General features: G+C 36.7%; 1 protein-coding gene across 1 annotated transcript; it reads left to right on the plus strand.

Annotated features, from left to right (window-relative positions):
• Nucleotides 1-16816: 16816 nt before the first annotated feature.
• On the plus strand, nt 16817-17788 carry LOC121242460 (class V chitinase-like). Its single transcript, XM_041140311.1, has one exon. The coding sequence runs from the start codon at nt 16817-16819 to the stop codon at nt 17786-17788; it is 972 nt and encodes a 323-aa protein (XP_040996245.1).
• Nucleotides 17789-19838: the final 2050 nt, after the last annotated feature.

Genomic DNA, 19838 nt, shown 5'->3' on the forward strand with positions numbered 1-19838 from the left:
CTCTTTCTAGTTCAGCATTTTTTCGGACATAAAAAGCTGGACAAGACCAAGGGGACTTGCTATCCCTAATTATGCATTTTTTCATAAGATCTGCAATTTCATTTTTGCAGAATTCTAAAGTCTGACTATTCATCTGAATTGGTCTGGCTTTAGTGGGGATAGTGCTTTCATCAAAATTTTTGATATAAAGAAGAGAAACGATGTGTTTCTTCCTATGCCAAAAAGCATTTGGTAAATCAGAACAAACATAAAAAACAAGACGTTTGTTAAAATTATCAATTTTTGAAAGTAAAATTGGCGAAGATAATTGTTCAGAAATCTTTTTGTACCTTATTTCTTGTTGGAGGAAATTCAGATGCTTTTGTTTTGCAAAAAGTAAAGATTTCAAACCTTTATCTTAATCGATCTCTTGACGAGATGCAAATTTGAATTTGACATTTTGATCAAAAGGGTCGGTAGTAATACCATCTTTTTTAGTCAGAAAAGGATGTAAAGCAGAAATAAATGAGATGCTTAAAATCACTTTGTCAGACATATTTTTGACTAAAACAGAAGGGATTTTAAAGCAAACATTGTTTTGACAGACATGAGCGTTGTTAAGCTCATATGTGATTTTCATCTGGGATCCATTTGTAGAAAATAATCTCTCAGATAATTTTTCAAAATATTTGCTAAGAATGAGTCATTCCTGAATACAATTCAGGTCTGATCCGGAATCAATCATAGCAACAACATAAAATTGAAAATCATGGGCGACCACAATGGTGACCCTAGAAAACCATTTTAGAGGAATTGTATGATGGATCAAACAAATCTGATTATCAGTAGCTAACTCATGTTGGCTTGAAAATCATTCAGATAGGATTTTCAACCCAGACCCAATATTCAAGCCCATGCATAAATTAAAGTCACAACCTTAATAAATTATATTCTCATTAATCCAAACTCATGAAATATTTAGAAAGTATTGCAGATTATACACATGAAGCGCAGGCCCTTTAGTACGTACGTGGTCTCTGCTGGCCAGATGATGATCTACCGCGTACGTGTCGTATTATCGAAACTTCAAAAACATTTTTGTGTGAAAAGTATTGATGAAGTTTTCTTTTCTTAATTAAACGGTGGGACTGGTCATGATGAAAGTTTGGGGAGACTTTGATAGTATTCTTAAGTTGAGCTGATGATCTTTACTTGAAATTAATAGAGAGAGTTCAAGAATAATTCAGTTATCTCATTTTTAAATAGAGTCTCCACTAGTCTTAATTGGATATTTCCCATAAATACTAGGAGCCATAGATCATGTTTAGCTATTATTGGGCTTAGAGCATTGACAGGTCTAGCCAAAGTCAAAGCCAAAATTTACCTAAAATTACATCACTGGCCTTTTGCATTAGTCATTCAAGATATAACTACACCATATTAGATTATCTATCTATTAACTAAAATAATAATGAAATATTATTTTTTAATAATAATATTATTTTTTCAAATTATGTAATTATATTAACTATATGTTAATTAATAATTTAATTTATAATTAAATTATTGTTTGGCAACTATTTTTTTCCAACTATTTATCTAATAAATACATTTTACCAACCTTGATACCGATACTTTATAATGATAAAATTGAAAATTAATTTAATCGATTCTGTCATCAAATTAAAAAATATATATGTATATATCAAATAACAAACACAAGAAAACTTAAAATCTGACCTCAAGTAATCAAAAATTAAAAAGTTGCTTATAGATACTAAATGTAAAACGATGGAGAATATCAAATTCTTGGGGTTGCACTGAAAATTGGACCACTTTCCTAGATTATTTTTCAAATAAAATATGCTTTTGGTTGTTGAACAGGGACTCTCCAAATATGACTTTTGCAATAGATTTACTATAATTCATTGTCTTACTTGATGGCATATAGCTAGTCTAGTGCAGGTAATTTAATAAAAAACGAGCTATATTTTTTACTTCACTGGCATTTAGCTAGTCCAGTGCCAGTAGTCTTAGAGCTGTTGATCATTGAAGTGGTTAGTTATGAGAAAGTATGATTGAACTCGTATTATAACTTTTTAATGGATTTTCATGAAACTTGTTAGCTGTGAGGACCAATTAATAGTCATTTATCCAACTCTTACAAAGTGGATTTTAGATTCCTAAATAAATACCCCCCCCCCCCCCCCACACAATATATATATAATATATATATATATATATATATATATATATAAGAGGTTTGAAAATGACTGCCAAAGCTTAAAATTTTTTAAAAAGAGACTAGATCATCATCATATCCTATAACTTTTTGTATTTGTTTTACAAATATTCTAAGGAAGATAAACATATTATGTAGATTTGATATTCTTATTATTTAATGTGAAACCCAGCCCGAGATAGAGCCCAAAGACACTTATGAGAAGCCCAGCCCAATCCTTAAAAAATTAGCATCGTTTCCTACTCATCCCCAAAATTTTAAGTTAACACACACACTCTCTCTCTCTCTCCCCACCGTCTCCCCCCTTTCCCTATTCTCTCCCTCTCTCTTTCCCTTGGTGTGCAACCCCCAACAACCTCCCTCCCATTTCGCTATCTCCTTCTATATGTATTCTCTCAATTTCTCTCATCTCTCAAGTTCGGGCTAGATGGTAATACTTTCAGATGACCTCATTGCCTCTCTACTGGTGGATGCTAAAGGATGTTTGACCACGAATACACCGGATGTAGAACTGAACATTACTTGTTATGAAGTTACATAAACAATCGTTACGCATAGTGTGGCGAAAGGTAGGGGTGTAATTGGTCCGGTTCGGAAGGAGTCACTGACCAAAAATTTTGGTTCATAATTTTTGCCGGACTGGACCATTAGCTAGCTATCGGTCCATTCGGTTCGATTCGGTCCATGAACATTTTTTTCATTGTATATATATGGTTAATGAAATTAAGTGATATATTTAACATTTTATATATGGTTAATAAATATTAAATAATTTTATTGTATATATAGTCAATGGTGATTTCTTGGATAAAAATCACTTAATTAATTTATATAACTATTATATAAAGTAATATATTATATATAAAAAAAATATTAAAAATATATATACATATATACATTTAGTCGGTTTCAGTCCGGTCTAAAAAAATACACCTCAAGACTGACCAATAAGACTATTGGTCCGGTCTGGTCCTCTTACAACCCTAGCGAATAGAGCTAGAGTGTGTGGATGGTCTATATGAGAGATCATGATGCATATCTTAATAAAACAGATGTTTTCAGAATAAAACATGATTTTTGGGTGCGTGAACAATTTGGTGCATACTTGAGTTCGGTTAATTACAAAACGTCAAATGTTATATTCTTCTATATCTTCTAGTTGCATAATTTTTCTTTTCCACACTTGCAGTTTCACTCTCCGAAATTGTAGATTTTGTTGCAAAGAATGGGTACGAGTATGGAGGTTAGGCTCTGCCTAAGGAGTAAAGATTGAGATTATTTCTCCTAGATATTTAAGTGTTAATTTTTGGCTCTTTTTTATTCTTGGAAGACTATAATATTATTTTGTCTATGGTTGGAAGACTTGTGGCTTATAGACACTAGGATGGTGATGTAATTCAAATTTCTTTGGTACTGTTATTTAGATTTTTATGAATGCTTTTTTTATTTTCTACTGTGATATAACTGATGTGGCGCCCCTGACCTCCATGTAAGGAGACACGGGAATCGAGATGCCAGGATAGTGACAACAGGGTCACACATCCCAACGATAGTGCCAAGTGTGTGTACATGCAACAATGTACAATAAACAACGCAGTGGATAATTAAGTCAACTAAGTACCAGAATGGTTAATACAATTTAAACAATCAGTAAAAAGGTTTAAAAATTATACAGTCATCCAAAATAAATATTTTACAAATCTCAAACAAAAACGAGTGATCCCAGATCACTCCTCGGGCGGAGCTGAATCCTCAGACTCACCCTCAACCTCATCTGCATCGAAATCTGTATTACCACAAAATAGTACCGCAGATTTTAAAACAGCAAATCCATTCAAATAAATTAAACGTAATGATACAATGAAAATAAAATAATTAAATCTCACAATCAATTAATTTAAAAAGAAGAATAATTTAAATGTACAACAATAAATAAATATTAAGAAAACATAACAATTTCATTTTCACAATTTAAAGATCATAAAATAAACCATTTAAAATATCTGATAATTTTAAAACAAGAGAATAAATTTTTGAATTATTAAAATAATCATTCAATAAAAATACACTAAAATACAGGGTGTTACATCCTCTCCCCTAAAAAAAAATTTCGTCCTTGAGTCAAACATTAACACTAAAACAGAAATAAGATTCAACCAAGAGCAGACTTATGAAACATACCACTAGTCAATCAAATAAATACGGATACTGCTCTCTCATGACAGCTTCTCTCTCCCAAGAGAAATCCTGAGCCAACGGATCGCCCCATGACACCTTCACCAAAGGTATTGTCTTAGACCTTAACCTTTGCTCTTTCCCATCCACAATCTGCGTCGGGGCAACTTCATAAGAAAGATTAGGCCGAAGTTCAATACGTTCAGGGTCGACAAAACGCGGCTTAAGCTGTCCAAAACTCTTATTCAAAGACGACACATGGAACACATCATGGACATCCCCAAAATAATCTGGCAGGGCAACTCTATAAGAAACTAGCCCAACTTTCTCTATAATCTAGAAAGGACCAACATACCTCTGACTAAGCTTTCCCTTCTTGCCAAAGCCCTTAACCCCCATCATCGGAGAGACTTTAAGGTAAACCCAATCACCTATCTCAAATGATAAGTCTCTTCTCCTTATATCTACATAACTCTTTTGGCAACTTTGGGCTTCCGCCATTTTAGTCCTTATAAATTGAACTTGATCCTTCATTTCTTGAATTATCTCAGGCCCAATCAATTTACTTTCGCCAACTTCATCCCAACACAACGGTGATCTACACTTCCTCCCATACAAAGCTTCATACGGGGCCATTTGAATAGAGGAATGAAAACTGATATTATAAGCAAACTCAAATAGCGGCAGATGATTCTCCCAACTCCCTTGAAATTCTATGACACAAGACCGTAACATAATCTCAAGAGTCTGAATAGTATGCTCTGATTGACCGTCTATCTGAGGATGATATACAGTACTAAACTTCAACTTAGTGCCTAAAGTTGCCTGCAAACTCTTCCAAAAATGGGATGTGAACCGCAGGTCTAGATCCGACACGATACTCTTGGGTACTCCGTGCAAACACACTATCCCTTTGACATACAACCGAGTCATCTTACCCAAATAGTCGGTATTATTGATAGGCAAGAAATGGGCACTTTTGGTCAACCGATCAACTATCACCCAAACTGAGTTCTTTCCACTAGGAGTCCTCAGCAAAGCTACAACAAAATCTATAAAAATATGATCCCACTTCCACTTAGGAATAGGGAGAGGTTGAAGTCTACTAGCAGGTCCATAAAAGCTCAGCCTTAACTTGATGGCACGTGGCACAGTTCTAAAAAAAATATGGCGATATCCAATATACTCGTATTAGTCCTCCAGCGGCACATCACGACCAGTATTCCTAGATGACTATGCTAACCAAAATCTTATTTTCTACAAGAACCTTAATACAATATCCAAAAAATTCCAATGATCAATAGCTCCATACAATAATCCATGCTAACTTCAATCAGCTCCTATGCTACAACTTCTAAACCTCCATTGAATTCTACCTTTGGTAACCTAATGGCCACTTCCAAGGTTAACCATCAATAACAAATTGTACAACCAAAAGATTAATCTTCAACTACAAGCATTATTTAAAAATTCAAGTCACCACTAATTCCTCAAGATCAACACAAAATCTGAACTCCTAACTACAACCACAAATATCACGCTTCTGCTGCACACTCTGATAATTCGCTACATGCATAAAATTTATGTCCTCATAAAAACTAGCACCATCGAGTACAAGGTGGCTCCATACCTACTAACCAGAAAACTCTTATCACCTTTTGGTAGAAAATACTCTTTTTCCTAAAACCAGGAGTTATCACTCATATTCCTCAATTAACTCCTACTGCTTTGATCAAAATCAATATTTCGCAAAATACATCTATGATCATAGACAGAAAACCAACCTCAGCATCCCAAATTGAAAATAAGCAACCTCAACCCAAAATATATCCGTCTCATCTATGATAAGAAACATACCTTAAAAAGATTCGATTCCAACCTGACCAACCAAAAAGAGCACCTATAAACTTCTATCCAATAATCTAAACCCAAAAGCACATCATCGACATTTAGAATAACATCTACTCTAGCGGTGACTAAACTCATTACGAACCATCATTGACTTCACTAAAACATTATCAAAACCTATTTGATAACTCGCCCGCCTACTTCTACTCCTATAAGCTAGTATTAGTACGACTAGTTCCTTCAATAACACATCACTATTAATGTAACACCCCGTATTTTAGTGTATTTTTACTGAAGGAATTATTTTTATGTAATTAAAATTTATTCTCTTATTTTAAATTGGTTGGATTTTGAATAAGTTTATTTCCATGATTTTTATTTGGTGAAAATTATTTTTTATGTGCTTTCTTAATATTTATTTATTGTTATGCATTTAAATTGCTTTTAATATTTATTTAATTACTGTGGGATTTAATTATTTCAATTTGACTTTACCATTACGTTTAAATTATTTTATTGAACTTGAGGTTTTGAAATCGTTTCCGTTGGATCATTTTTGTGACCCAAGTTATGAGGATTGGACCTCATTTCTTTTCCCTCTATTTTTCTTTTCCTTTTCTTTTTCTTTTCTTCTTTTCTTTTTTTTCTTTTCTTTTTTTTCTCCTGCTGGCTTCCTTCTCGCGCGCGAATTCCTCTCTCTCTCTCTCTCTCGCCGTGCGTTGGTCTCCTCCTCAGCCCGCCGCCGTGCGCCGGCGGTGGTCGACACCGCCCGGCTCCACCTCTCCCCCTGCCGCCGGCGATCACCTCCCTCCATTTCCAGCTCCTCCATCGCCGCCGTTAACCACCACGAACCCATTGAAGCCGCGGCGTTCCATGCACCACTGCGCCGCCGTCGCGCCACCTCCGGCCACCATCTTTCTACCACTTCATCCCCGGCCTCTTGGCAACCCATTGGACCCAACCCCAGCTCCGATCCGTCACCGGTGAAGCCCCACCAAGTCCATCTCCAATTTGCACATTTTTGGCCTAAAACCACCCCTTGCGCCGCCACCCACGGCAAACCACCACCACCACTAGCTTCACCGACCTCCCTAGGCCCTACCCTATCAATCTTGGGTCTACGTTTGTCCTCGTTGAAAAGTTGGTATTTGTGACCCACGGCCACAGTGTATTTTACACTGTGGTGTTGCTCAAACGTCGCCTTTTTCAACTTCGTGATCCTCGGAAAATTATTATATTGCACTGTAAGTATTTCTCCAAAGAACTTTCGTAATTTAAATGTATTTTTGCACTAACCCATTTCACTGTGTTTTTGGCATGCCGGACTGAGTCCGAGGAGTTCGGGGGTCGGATGGATTTGTGATTGGAATTGTTTGGTTGGATTTGATTGGATTGGTATCTATTGGTTTGGACATTGTGTTGGTACATGTGCATTTCATTATTTCATGCATGATCATGTTTGTAAAAGAAAACTGGATTTTCGTGTATTGCATTCATGTTCATGTGCTTTGAAAAGCTATGATTTTATGTGTTAATATTTTTGGTGCGTGTGTATCACGACCCCAAGCCGAGATGGGGCATTAACTCGGTGGAGCTCCTCTGGTTACTCGGGAGCGGAATATACTGAGTAACGTCTCCTGGATTGTCGCCGGGCGACAATGGGATCGGACGAGATGGTCTCGTGCCGACTCCGTGGTCCTTCTGCTGGCGGGGACTAGAGGATGTCTGGCCACGTACGCGCTAGGCGCGGAACTGGGCATCGCTCGTTGCGTAGTGTGGGTGCTTGGCCATTTACACGCTGGGCGCGGAACTGAGCACCGCTACGAAGCCAGGACGTGCGGATGGTCCATAGGGGAGACCATGGTGCATATGGAAATAATGCATGGTGCATTTGGAATTAATGCACTATTTTCTGGAAAAATAATGCGTGTTGGATTTTGGGTAAATCATTTTCTGGGAAAATGTTTTACGGATATTTTGGGCCAAAATGGGATTTTGGCGTGTGTTGGAAAATTATCATTTTCGGGAAAAATGATGTCTTGTGGAAAAATGCATATTTCATCATGTGCATGCATGTTAGTTGCATTTAATGCATTTTATATTACGTTGTTATTTTGGGTTATACTTACCTGCGATACCATTTTGTGGTAACGCAGATTTTGATGCAGATGAGGAGAAGGAGGGCGAGCCTGAGGAGACGGCTCCGCTTGAGGAGTGATCTGGGATCACTCGTTTGTTTATCTGAAACTATTGTAATATATTTTATGGATTACTGTATAACTGCTATTTAAATCTTTACTGATGTTTGATTGTAAATAAATTCTGGTACTTAGTTGACTATCCGCTGCGTTATTTTATTTGTACACTGTTGCATGTACACACACTGGCACTTTGTTGGGATGTGTGACCGTGTTGTCACCATCCTGGCGTCTCGATCCCTGTGTATTTATATAAGGGGGATTGGGGGCGCCACAGGTGGTATCAGAGCGGTTTGGCTGTGGATAAAACCACATGTCCCTTAGGATAGTACCAGAAAATTATTTTTATTATTATTTTAAAATAATAAAATTTTTGTTTAAGTGATGTAAGTTAAGTTATTTATTTTATATTATGAGTTTATTGCTATTTTATTTTATGTTAATTGATGTTAATTGATTTATTTTATTTTATTGCTTTAATTAGTGTTTACCTCTGATTGAGTATGGTTTTATTGGCTTTATTTATTTTATTGTTTAATAATTTGTTGTTTATTTATTTTATTGTATGTCATTTTAATTTAATTGTTTTATTTTATGTCAGATTATTTTATTGCTTTATTTATTTTATTGTGAACTACTTCATTGGTTTTATGCATTTTGTCGTATGTTATTTTATTTATGGAATTTTATTTTATTTTGTTTTGTTCGAAATTGAAAGGCGGGTTAAGGGTTTTGTTATGACAGGAAGATGGTACGACAAAGAAGGCCATTGTTAGGCTTAAACATTGGTATAGTAGGCCTGAACTCTTGGTGATTGGTTGTTTTAATATCAAGGCTTGAACATCAGGGTCTGGGTGAACTCTTTGGATTAGGTACTGAAGTTGCTGCTAAGGAGGGGAATAGTTTTTAATTGCTTAGGATAATTGAGGATTTAGGTTTTGTAGAATTTAGGTAATGAGTCTTTGGGGTAGGAGGTTGTAAGTTCAACGAATTTCAAGGTTAGATTTATGAGGAGTTCATCTAAGGGTTGTGGCCCCATAGTTTTTAGGAAATAAGTTATGAGATTTAAGCTGGTAGGTTCAACAAGCAATTAAGGGATTACTTAGATTAGAAGTTTTTGATCTTGCCGACCTCGATAAGCAATTTGATAACATTTGGGGTTTTAGAATTTACAAGTTTTATAAGGCGAATGTTTTAGATTTGAGTTCATCGATCTTGAGGATTTCAGGAAATGATTTATATCTGGGTTAAGGTTTTAGAATTTCAGAGTTGAATGGCTGAATTAAAATAGGATTGATCTGAGTTAAGTTATTGATATGAGAATTTTTTTTAGGGGAGAATTTCTTTGGAGATGGAAGATGTTGATCTAGTTCGGTTAATAATTGTTTTTAGCTTGAGGTTACAGTGACAGGTTAATGATTTAATCCATATCAATTTTAAGGATAATAGATGGTGATGATTTAATAAATGATTCTTATTGATTTCGAGGATATAGGTTTAGTGATGGAAATGGTAATGATGATCACTTGCACATTTGGAGCATTTTTGGTTTTGGCTAAGGGTGCATGTGATCGATGCATGGTAGTGGTGAGTGTTTTTGCATATTTCGGAGAGTTCAGGTCGTAGTCTCATTTTGGTTTGAAAGAAGTGGTTTTGGTAGGTGTGGAAGAGGAGTCGACACAATAGTAGTAATTTAAGAGACCTTGGCTTGGAGTTTTTGGTGAGTTGATCGAAGTGTGTAGTCGAGTGGGTTACTCAATGAAATCATGGTTAGGAATAGTTATTGTGATTATCTCCAGGAATTAATTGTGACTTGAGGTCACCTAGGAATTTAAATTTTTGAGGCTATACTTTCTTTTGGAGTTTGAGCATCTAGTTGGTTGAATGAAGGACATTGTTATTTAACTTGAAGAGAGATTGATGGGATGTCATGTATGGTGTATGAAAAGATCTTTGAAGTTGAAGCTTAGGCATCAACAGCGGATAATATGATCAAGTATGTGGGGTAATAAAGCATTAGGATCCTTGGGTGCTTTGCAATGGCTTTTGGTAGATTGAAGATTTGATCAGTATGGTTTGCCCTGAGGTTTAATAGTGATGTGCTATTGAAGGAACTAGTTGTGTTAATACTAGCTTATTGGAGTAGGAATAGGTGGGCGAGTTACCAAGGAGGTTTTGTTAATGTTTTGGTGAAGTCAATGGTGGTTCGTTGTGAGTTTAGTCACCGTTAGATTAGATGTTGTTTAGAATGTAGATGGTGAGCTTTCGGGTTTAGTTTGTTAGGTAGAAGTCTCTAGGCACTCTTTTTGATTCGTTAGGTTGGAATTGAGTCTTTTAAAGTATGTTTCTTATCTTAGAGGAGATGAGTGTATTTTGGGTTGAGGTTGTTTATTTTCAATTTGGGATGCTGAGGTTGTTTGATATTGGGTTTCTGTCTTTGATCATGGATGTATTTTATAGAATTTGATTTTTATCAAGGCAGCAGAAGTTAATTGAGGAATTTGAGTTATAACTCGTGGTTTTGGGAGAGAGAGTATTTTTCTACCAAATTGTGATAATAATTTTGGTTAGTAGGAATGGAGCCACCTTGTACTCGATGGTGTTAGTTTTATGAGGACGTAAGTTTTATGCATGTGGCGAATATCAGAGTGCGCAGCAGAAGCGTGGTATTTTTGTTGTAGTCAGGAGTTCAAATTGTGCTGATTTGAAGAATTAATGGTGACTTGAATTTTGAGAAGATACTTGTAATCGGAGATTAATCATTTGGTTGTGCAATTTGTTATTGATGGTTAACTTTGGAAGTGGCTATTAGGTTACCAAAAGTAGAATTCAATGAAGGTTTAGAAGTTGGAGCATAGGAGTTGATTGCAGTTAGCACATAGTATTGTAAGAGCTTTTGATCATTGGAATTTTCTGGATGTGGTATTAAGGTTCTCGAGGAAATGAGATTTTGGATAGCACATTCACCCTGGGATTACGGGGCGTGATGTGTCATTGGGGGACTAAAATGAGTATGTTGGATAGTGCCATGTTCATTGAGGAATGTGCCACGTGCCGTCAAGTTAAGGCTGAGCATCAAAAGACCTACTGGTAGACTTCAACCTCTCCCTATTCCTGAGTGGAAGTGGGATAATATTTCTATGAATTTTGTGGTAGGGTTGCCGAGGACTCCTAGTGGGAAGAACTCAATTTGGGTGATTGTGGATCGGTTGACCAAGAGTGCCCATTTCTTGCCTGTTAATAATACTGACTCGTTGGGTAAGTTGACTCGGTTATATGTCAAGGAGAGAGTGCGTTTGCATGGAATACCCAAGAGTATCGTGTCAGATCGGGACTCGTGATTCACGTCCCATTTCTGGAAGAGTTTGCAGGCAGCATTAGGCACTAAATTGAAGTTTAGTTTGGCGTATCACCCCAAAACGGACGGCCAATTGGAGCGTACTATTCAGACTCTGGAGGATATGTTGCGGTCTTGTGTCATGGAATTCCAAGGAAGTTGGGAGAATCACTTACCGCTTATTGAGTTCTCTTATAATAACAGTTTTCATTCCTCCATTCAGATGGCCCCGTTTGAAGCTTTATATGGACGGAAGTGCAGATCGCCTTTATGTTGGGATGAAGTTGGCGAGAACAAATTGTTTGGGCCTGAGATAATTCAAGGAATGAAGGATCAAGTTCAGTTTATAAGGACTAAAATGGCGGAAGCGCAAAGTCGCCATAAGAGTTATGTAGATACAAGAAGAAGAGACTTATCCTTTGAAGTAGGCGATTGGGTATATCTTAAAGTCTCTCCTATGAAATGCGTTAAGCGCTTTGGTAAGAAAGGAAAGCTTAGTCCTAGATATGTCGGCCATTTTCAGATCGTAGAGAAAATTGGGTTTGTTGCTTATAGAGTGGCCTTGCCGGACTATTTTGGTGGTATGTTCTTAGTCTGCTCTTAGTTGAATCTTATTCCTGTCTTAGTCTTAATGTTGACCTTGCCAATTTCGAGGACGAAATTTTATTTAAGGGGGGAAGGATGTAACACCCCGCATTTTAGTGTATTTTTACTAAAGGATTATTTTTATTTATTTAAAAATTTATTCTCTTATTTTAAAATTGGTTGGATTTTTAATGAGTTTATTTCTATGATTTTAATTTGGTGAAAATTATTTTTATGTGCTTTCTTAATATTTATTTATTGTTATGCATTTAAATTGCTTTTATTATTTATTTAATTACTGTGGAATTTAATTATTTCAATTTGACTTTACCATTACGTTTAAATTATTTTATTTAACTTGAAGTTTTGAAATCGTTTCCGTTGGATCATTTTTGTGACCCAAGTTATGAGGATTGGACCTCATTTCTTATCCCTCTATTTTTCTTTTCCTTTTCTTTTTCTTTTCTTCTTTTCTTTTTTTTTCTTTTCTTTTTCTCCTCTCTGATTTCCTTCCCGTGCGCGATCCTCTCTCTCTCTCTCTCTCTCGCCGTGCATTCATCTCTCCCCCAGCCTGCCGCCATGCGCCGGCGGTGGTCGACACCACCCGGCTCCTTCGCTCCCCCTGCCGTTGGCGACCAACCCCCTTCCGCCGCTGCGCCGCCGTCGCACCACCATTGGCCACCATCTTCACACCACTTCATCCTCGATCTCTTGGCAACCCATTGGACCCAACCCTAGCTCTGATCCGCCACCGGTGAAGCTCCACCATCTACATTTTCGATTTGGGTATTTTGGTCTTCTACCGCCCATTTCGCCGCCACCCACGGCAAACCACCACCACCACTAGTTTCACCGACCTCCCTAGGCCCTACCCTATCAATCTTGGGTCTTCGTTTGCCTCAGTTTGAAAGTTGGTATTTGTGACCCACGGCCACAGTGTATTTTACACTGTGGTGTTGCTTAAACGTCGCATTTTTCAACTTCGTGATCCTTCAGAAATTGTTATATTGCTCTGTAAGTATTTCTCCAAAGAACTTTCGTAATTTAAATGTATTTTTGCACTAACCCATTTCACTGTATTTTTTGACATGCCGGACTGAGTCCGAGGAGTTCGGGGGTTGGATAGATTTGTGATTGGAGTTGTTTGGTTGAATTCGATTGGATTGGTAATTGTTGGTTTGGATATTGTGTTGGTTCATGTGCATTTCATTATTTCATGCATGATCATGTTTGTAAAAGAAAACTGGGTTTTCGTGTATTGCATTCATGTTCATGTGTTTATGAAAACTGGGTTTTCATGTGAGAATGAATTTTTGGTGCGTGTGTATCACGACCCCAAGCCGAGATGGGGCATTAACTCGGTGGAACTCCTCTGGTTACTCGGGAGCGGAATATACTGAGTAACGTCCCCTGGATTGTCGCCGGGCGACAATGGGATCGGACGAGATGGTCTCGTGCCGACTCCGTGGTCCTTCTGCTGGCGGGGACTAGAGGATGTCTCGCCACGTACGCGCTGGGCGCGGAACTGGGCATCGCTCGTTGCGTAGTGTGGGTGCTTGGCCATGTACGCGCTAGGCGCGGAACTGAGCACCGCTACGAAGCCAGGACGTGCGGATGGTCCATAGGGGAGGCCATGGTGCATATGGAAATAATGCATGGTGCATTTGGAATTAATGCACTATTTTCTGGGAAAATAATGCGAGTTGGATTTTGGGTAAATCATTTTCTGGGAAAATGTTTTACGGATATTTTGGGCCAAAATGGAATTTTGGCGTGTGTTGGAAAATTATCATTTTCGGGAAAAATGATGTCTTGTGGAAAAATGCATATTTCATCATGTGCATGCATGTTAGTTGCATTTAATGCATTTTATATTATGTTGTTATTTTGGGTTATACTTACCTGCGATACCATTTTGTGGTAACGCAGATTTTGATGCAGATGAGGAGAAGGAGGGCGAGTCTGAGAAGACGGCTCTGCCTGAGGAGTGATCTGGGATCACTCGTTTGTTTATCTGAAACTATTGTAATATATTTTATGGATTACTGTATAACTGCTATTTAAATCTTTACTGATGTTTGATTGTAAATAAATTCTGGTACTTAGTTGACTATCCACTGCGTTATTTTATTTGTACACTGTTGCATGTACACACATTGGCACTTCGTTGGGATGTGTGACTGTGTTGTCACCATCCTGGCGTCTCGATCCCTGTGTATTTGTATAAGGGGGATTGGGGGCGCCACATCATAAAATAAACCATTTAAAATATCTGATAATTTTAAAATAAGAGAATAAATTTTTGAATTATTAAAATAATCATTCAATAAAAATACACTAAAATACAGGGTGTTACAACTATAAACATTTATTTAATTATGTGAGCACGAACTTATCACAATGTGCGAGGGGTGTATGATCCGAGCGGCCAACATCCCAATGTCGCATCTCCTTTCAAATCACAAGTGGGTGCTGGGGTGCCACATTTAACCTTAGATTATATATATATATATATATATATATATATATATATATATATTTCAGTTGAATGATAGAGAATGCCAATTAATGGAATCTTGAGTGGATAGACTTTATATCCTATTTTACTTTAAACACATGAGAAGTTGGCTGCACTTCATGTGATATTGACAAATCTAGATCATGATGTGAAATCATAAAATGATTCAATTTTTGTAATCCATACCAGCATATTTCATGCCATCCATATGAACTTCTGCCACGTGGAATACTTAGATTACCCTTAATTTTCCAATTTAACTCGAAATATCATGCTCAAAAGTTTTGTCTGAGAGTTTTGTTAGCTGGTGCTTTATTTTTTTGAAAAACCACGAACCATCCTTTTCCAAGTTTTCAAATAGTTTCTATATTAATTAATTATACGCCTCAACAAGTCAAGTTTATAGATTTAATCCGATCAAGAAGTGTATAAAACAAGTTTTGTTGATACGTATACGGAGACCTTCAAAATTAGAAACTCATGATATAATCCCTTGACCAATTTCTTATGTTGTCCCTTCTTCTAGTTTCTAAAAAGAGAAATAATAGTTGCAGTCGTGAGTGCACAAGCGCCATGCAATTACTTTGAAAAAAAAATGAATAAATATGAGACACATGAAAAGTAACTATTTTTTTAATAGTAGACTCCACTCTTTTTCAAAGCGACTGTACAGCGCTTGCGTACTCTACGACTATATGTAGCATTACTCTTTTAGAAAAGAGAATGAATTTCTGTTGAAACAAAAGCATTTCGCCACATAACCCTATATATGCTATATATATATATATATATATATATATATTTTATATATCTTCCTTATAAAAGCTAGCCAATGGATTGTGTGCGTGGTATTGCCATAATAGATAGCCTTGGTCCAATATCCCACAAGCAGCCAAGAAGAAGAGCTTATTCGTTGGCGATAGGGTTTGGAATTGAGAGATTGATTCCTCAATCCACTTCGAGATATAAAGATACAAATAATAGTCGATCCTAAACGATTCCGACGTAGAAATGTGATCTCTGATTGATATTGCTTGATATATGTATAGGGCCAGCGCCTTAGGTTAATTATAAATCTCAGATGGCTTCTGGATGCACATTAGATTTGAAAGTAGTGGCATATCAACTAGTTTTAAAAGGCGGAGGATAATAGATTCATGTACGTATAGCTACAAGAGAAGGATTACGTGGAAGCTCCAAAGTTGATATATAGCTGATGGTGATACATGCATGCAGCAGCTAGCCAGCTAGCTCCGCACTAAAGACAAACGTAAATATTCAATATTCCTTCGATTGACGATGCATTTTGTTCACACAAGCGTCCACATTTCGTTTGTCATGCACGTCATGCATGCACAAGTGGAACCATGACGTACGCACGCTAGCCAGCCATGCACAGATCGATAGATTCGCCATGATCTAAAAGCCTAGCCCAGCTGTCTCGGATTAGGCCATTGAAGTGACAGGGCCGCTCTTTGGGACAACATAAGTCGATAATAATCGATGATGGTGTAAAATTATCATTTGTCTTAAAAGTTTAAGATAATAGAAAGAGGTAGATTTTTATTATTTATTTTATATCTTAACATTTCCCTTATGTGTGGGTTAGATTCTCCCTCAATGAGTGGCTCAACACGTAAAATGTTTAATTAAGTGAGATAGAGTGTAGAGTCAAGTTCCTTTACTCTGATATCATGAAAAAATTTATGAGTTTAACTCATCTCATAAAATTGATTCAACATGAGAGAATTATTTATTCCTTATATATGAACATGCTCAAGACTTTATTTACATGTAATGTAGAATTATTTCTCAACACCCTTCCTCACGTTCAGGTTAATATTTTTTTTGAACCATGTCACGGGATAAATAGTGTGGGTCCTCATTCATTCTGTGGCAGGCTCTGATCGATCTTATCTTTATATGGTCATGGAATGGCTATATATAGGCGTGATCTGTCTTCTCAAAGCTGCACACCAAATCTCACATATAGCTCTAGCAACCAAAGAGTACTAGGTACTATTGCTCTGTCTCAGTCTTCGATCTCTTCAAATATGGCTTCAACTGGCGTTGTGAAAGCCGGATACTGGCATTGCGACAGTGCATTCCTGGTGTCCGACATAAAATCCTCCCTTTTCACCCATCTTTTTGCCGCCTTTGCGGATGTCAACCCCATTACTTACCAAGTTACCTTTCCTACCCTACACAAGCTCCAGTTTGAAACCTTCACCAGTACTGTGCAAATAAAAAACCCTGATGTTAAAACCCTTTTATCCATTGGTGGTGGGGCTCCTGGCGTATCTTCGACCTTAGCTTCAATGGCTAGTAAGCAAGAAAACCGTGAAATATTCATAGTTTCCTCCATAACTCTAGCCAGGGAAAACAACTTCCATGGTCTTTGCCTCAGCTGGCAGTACCCCTCCACGGCCGTGGAAATGACCAATCTTCAGTCGCTCCTCAAGGAATGGCGAGCAGCCGTGGAAATTGAGGCCCGGACGACCACCAAGGCTCGGTTGCTTCTAACCGCAGAGGTATTTCACTCGCCGGATATCTGCTCGGCAGGAGCGCGTTATCCCTGTAAGGCTATTTCAAACTACTTGGACTGGATCCGCGTATTGGCCTATAACTTCTACACCGCCGCCTCGTCACCCAACGAGACTGCACCCCCTGCACCGTTGAGAAACAAGAGAGACGTATCACTTTGTGTGGAAGCAAGCATCGATACATGGATTAGGGCCGGTGTGCATGCTAAAAAATTGGTCCTAGGGCTTCCCTTTTTTGGCTGGGCATGGATTCTGATTGATCCATCGCAACATGGTTTATTTGCACCAGCGCATGGACTGGCCGTCGTACAGCATAAATCTGTCGATGGATCCGTTCCTTTTGCCGGAGTCAAGAAATTCTAGCCTACCAAAAGGCCATAACAGTGTTCGATAAGACGTACCTCACAAACTATTGCTATGCTGCTACTACGTGGATTGGGTACGATGATTTGGAAAGTGTAATCTCGAAGGTTACATATGCACATAAGGAAAAGGGGTTGCTCGGTTACTCTATATGGCACGTGGGCGCCGATGATAATTGGTCTCTTTCACAAGCAGGTTAGTATATTACATATACGAATTTAACGATATTTTTATATACCTTTCCAAGTTCCAACACATGATACGAGAATATACAGTGATCTATCCGAACGTCTTATATATTGCAAATTTTTGGGTTTTATTAATCACCTAAAAATTATTTTCTATCTATATAATACATACTCTAATTTTTCTCTGTTGTACAAAATATTCATTAATTCACATCAAATACTCTAGTATAATTATTCTAAGACAATACAAAGTCTTAATATAAACATAAACTTCCTAACAAATCACATCATTAGAGCATAACAAGCTTACTGAATGAAAATCCTCAATACCTATATAAACCTTTTATGCTTAAACCATCATTCTTAGCTCATCTCACCCAAGCTCCATATTCTTGATCCTCAGCTGGGCTATTCAAATCAGTTGAAAAATATTGTGGAGATAAAGGGTGAGTTATCAACAACTTAGTAAGCAGAGAACATATATTAGTATGTAAACATGAGCCTTTTTAGAAAGTTCAGTATGCAGAAACAAAAAATTTCATTTTCTTATATACAGATCTCAGAAACGTGTTATAAAAAAATCAGAGCGACTTTTCATACTCAAAAATTAACTGTTCATATTTAAGGATATTTTTCATATTCAAAGACCATTTTCATATTCAAAAATCAAATGTTCATATTCAAATATCCATTTCATAATTAAAAACCTTTTTGGTATTCAAAAACCATTTTCATATTCAAAAACCAACTGTTCATATTTAAATATCCGTTTCGTATTAAAAAACGCTTTGGCATAACATAACTGAACATCTTCATCTTATCATATCATGTCATATTGTCTCATATCATATACCATGTTTAACCCCCGTGGTAGGGTTGTGCTATCCCCGGTGGCCAAATCAGGCAGTATCATATGGTGAAAATTTTCCTTTTTCAATCTCGGAACCTTGAGTGTGCACACAGGAAAGAACACGTAAAATACCACTTTGTTTCCAAAGTGGGTGCACTCATATCATATCATATTATGTTGGTACCAACCATATCACATGAACCAGTATCATCATATCATAACCATATTCAGAATCAGATTCAGAACAAATAAGTATGCCAAAGTTTTATCATATCCATATCATATCAAAACGCGTGTGAAACATATTCATATCATTTCCATTTGATAAAAAACAGATCCAAATCATTTCATATCACATGCATAAAAATCTCAATGATATCATATTCGCTCTTTTGCATATTTCAGAAACATGTCAAATATTGCTCATTTCTACACTATTCATGTTAAAAGCATTTCTTTTCTCTTTCATATATATCTCATGAGTGAATGCAAAACATATACTGAGATTGTTTTTCACCTTTTCTTTTTAAAACAACATGCACATTTTTTTTACAAGCCAACCTCAGTTCATTTTTTTTTATGCAAATCTAGTATAGGAACCTCGCTTACCTGGACTTTTTAGCTTTTCGAAAATCTCCTCAAAAGTGCTGAACAAAAATTAATCGTCACCTATAAAATAATCACGTAATTTTCGTAAATTTTCAGTTGATCACGTACTTCAATATTTAAGCCTAAAATGTTAGAATAACTTATTTTAATTCCTCAAAAACTTAAATTTCCAATCCCTAAAATATCATCGCTTCCCAAATTCTTCAGTAACCAGCTTGACCTTTGACTAAAATATTAAATTCTAACTTATTTACTATTGAAGAATCAAAATATCAAATTTAATACTAAATAGAATAATCATACCAAAATATTTTAAATTATATAACCACTAACCACAATTATTTAATAAACTAGATCATAATAAAATTACAACGTTATCGTTTACATTTAAAAGAAGCTTTAC

The sequence above is a fragment of the Juglans microcarpa x Juglans regia genome, chromosome 8D, assembly GCF_004785595.1.
Source record: "Juglans microcarpa x Juglans regia isolate MS1-56 chromosome 8D, Jm3101_v1.0, whole genome shotgun sequence".
NCBI lineage: Eukaryota > Viridiplantae > Streptophyta > Magnoliopsida > Fagales > Juglandaceae > Juglans > Juglans microcarpa x Juglans regia.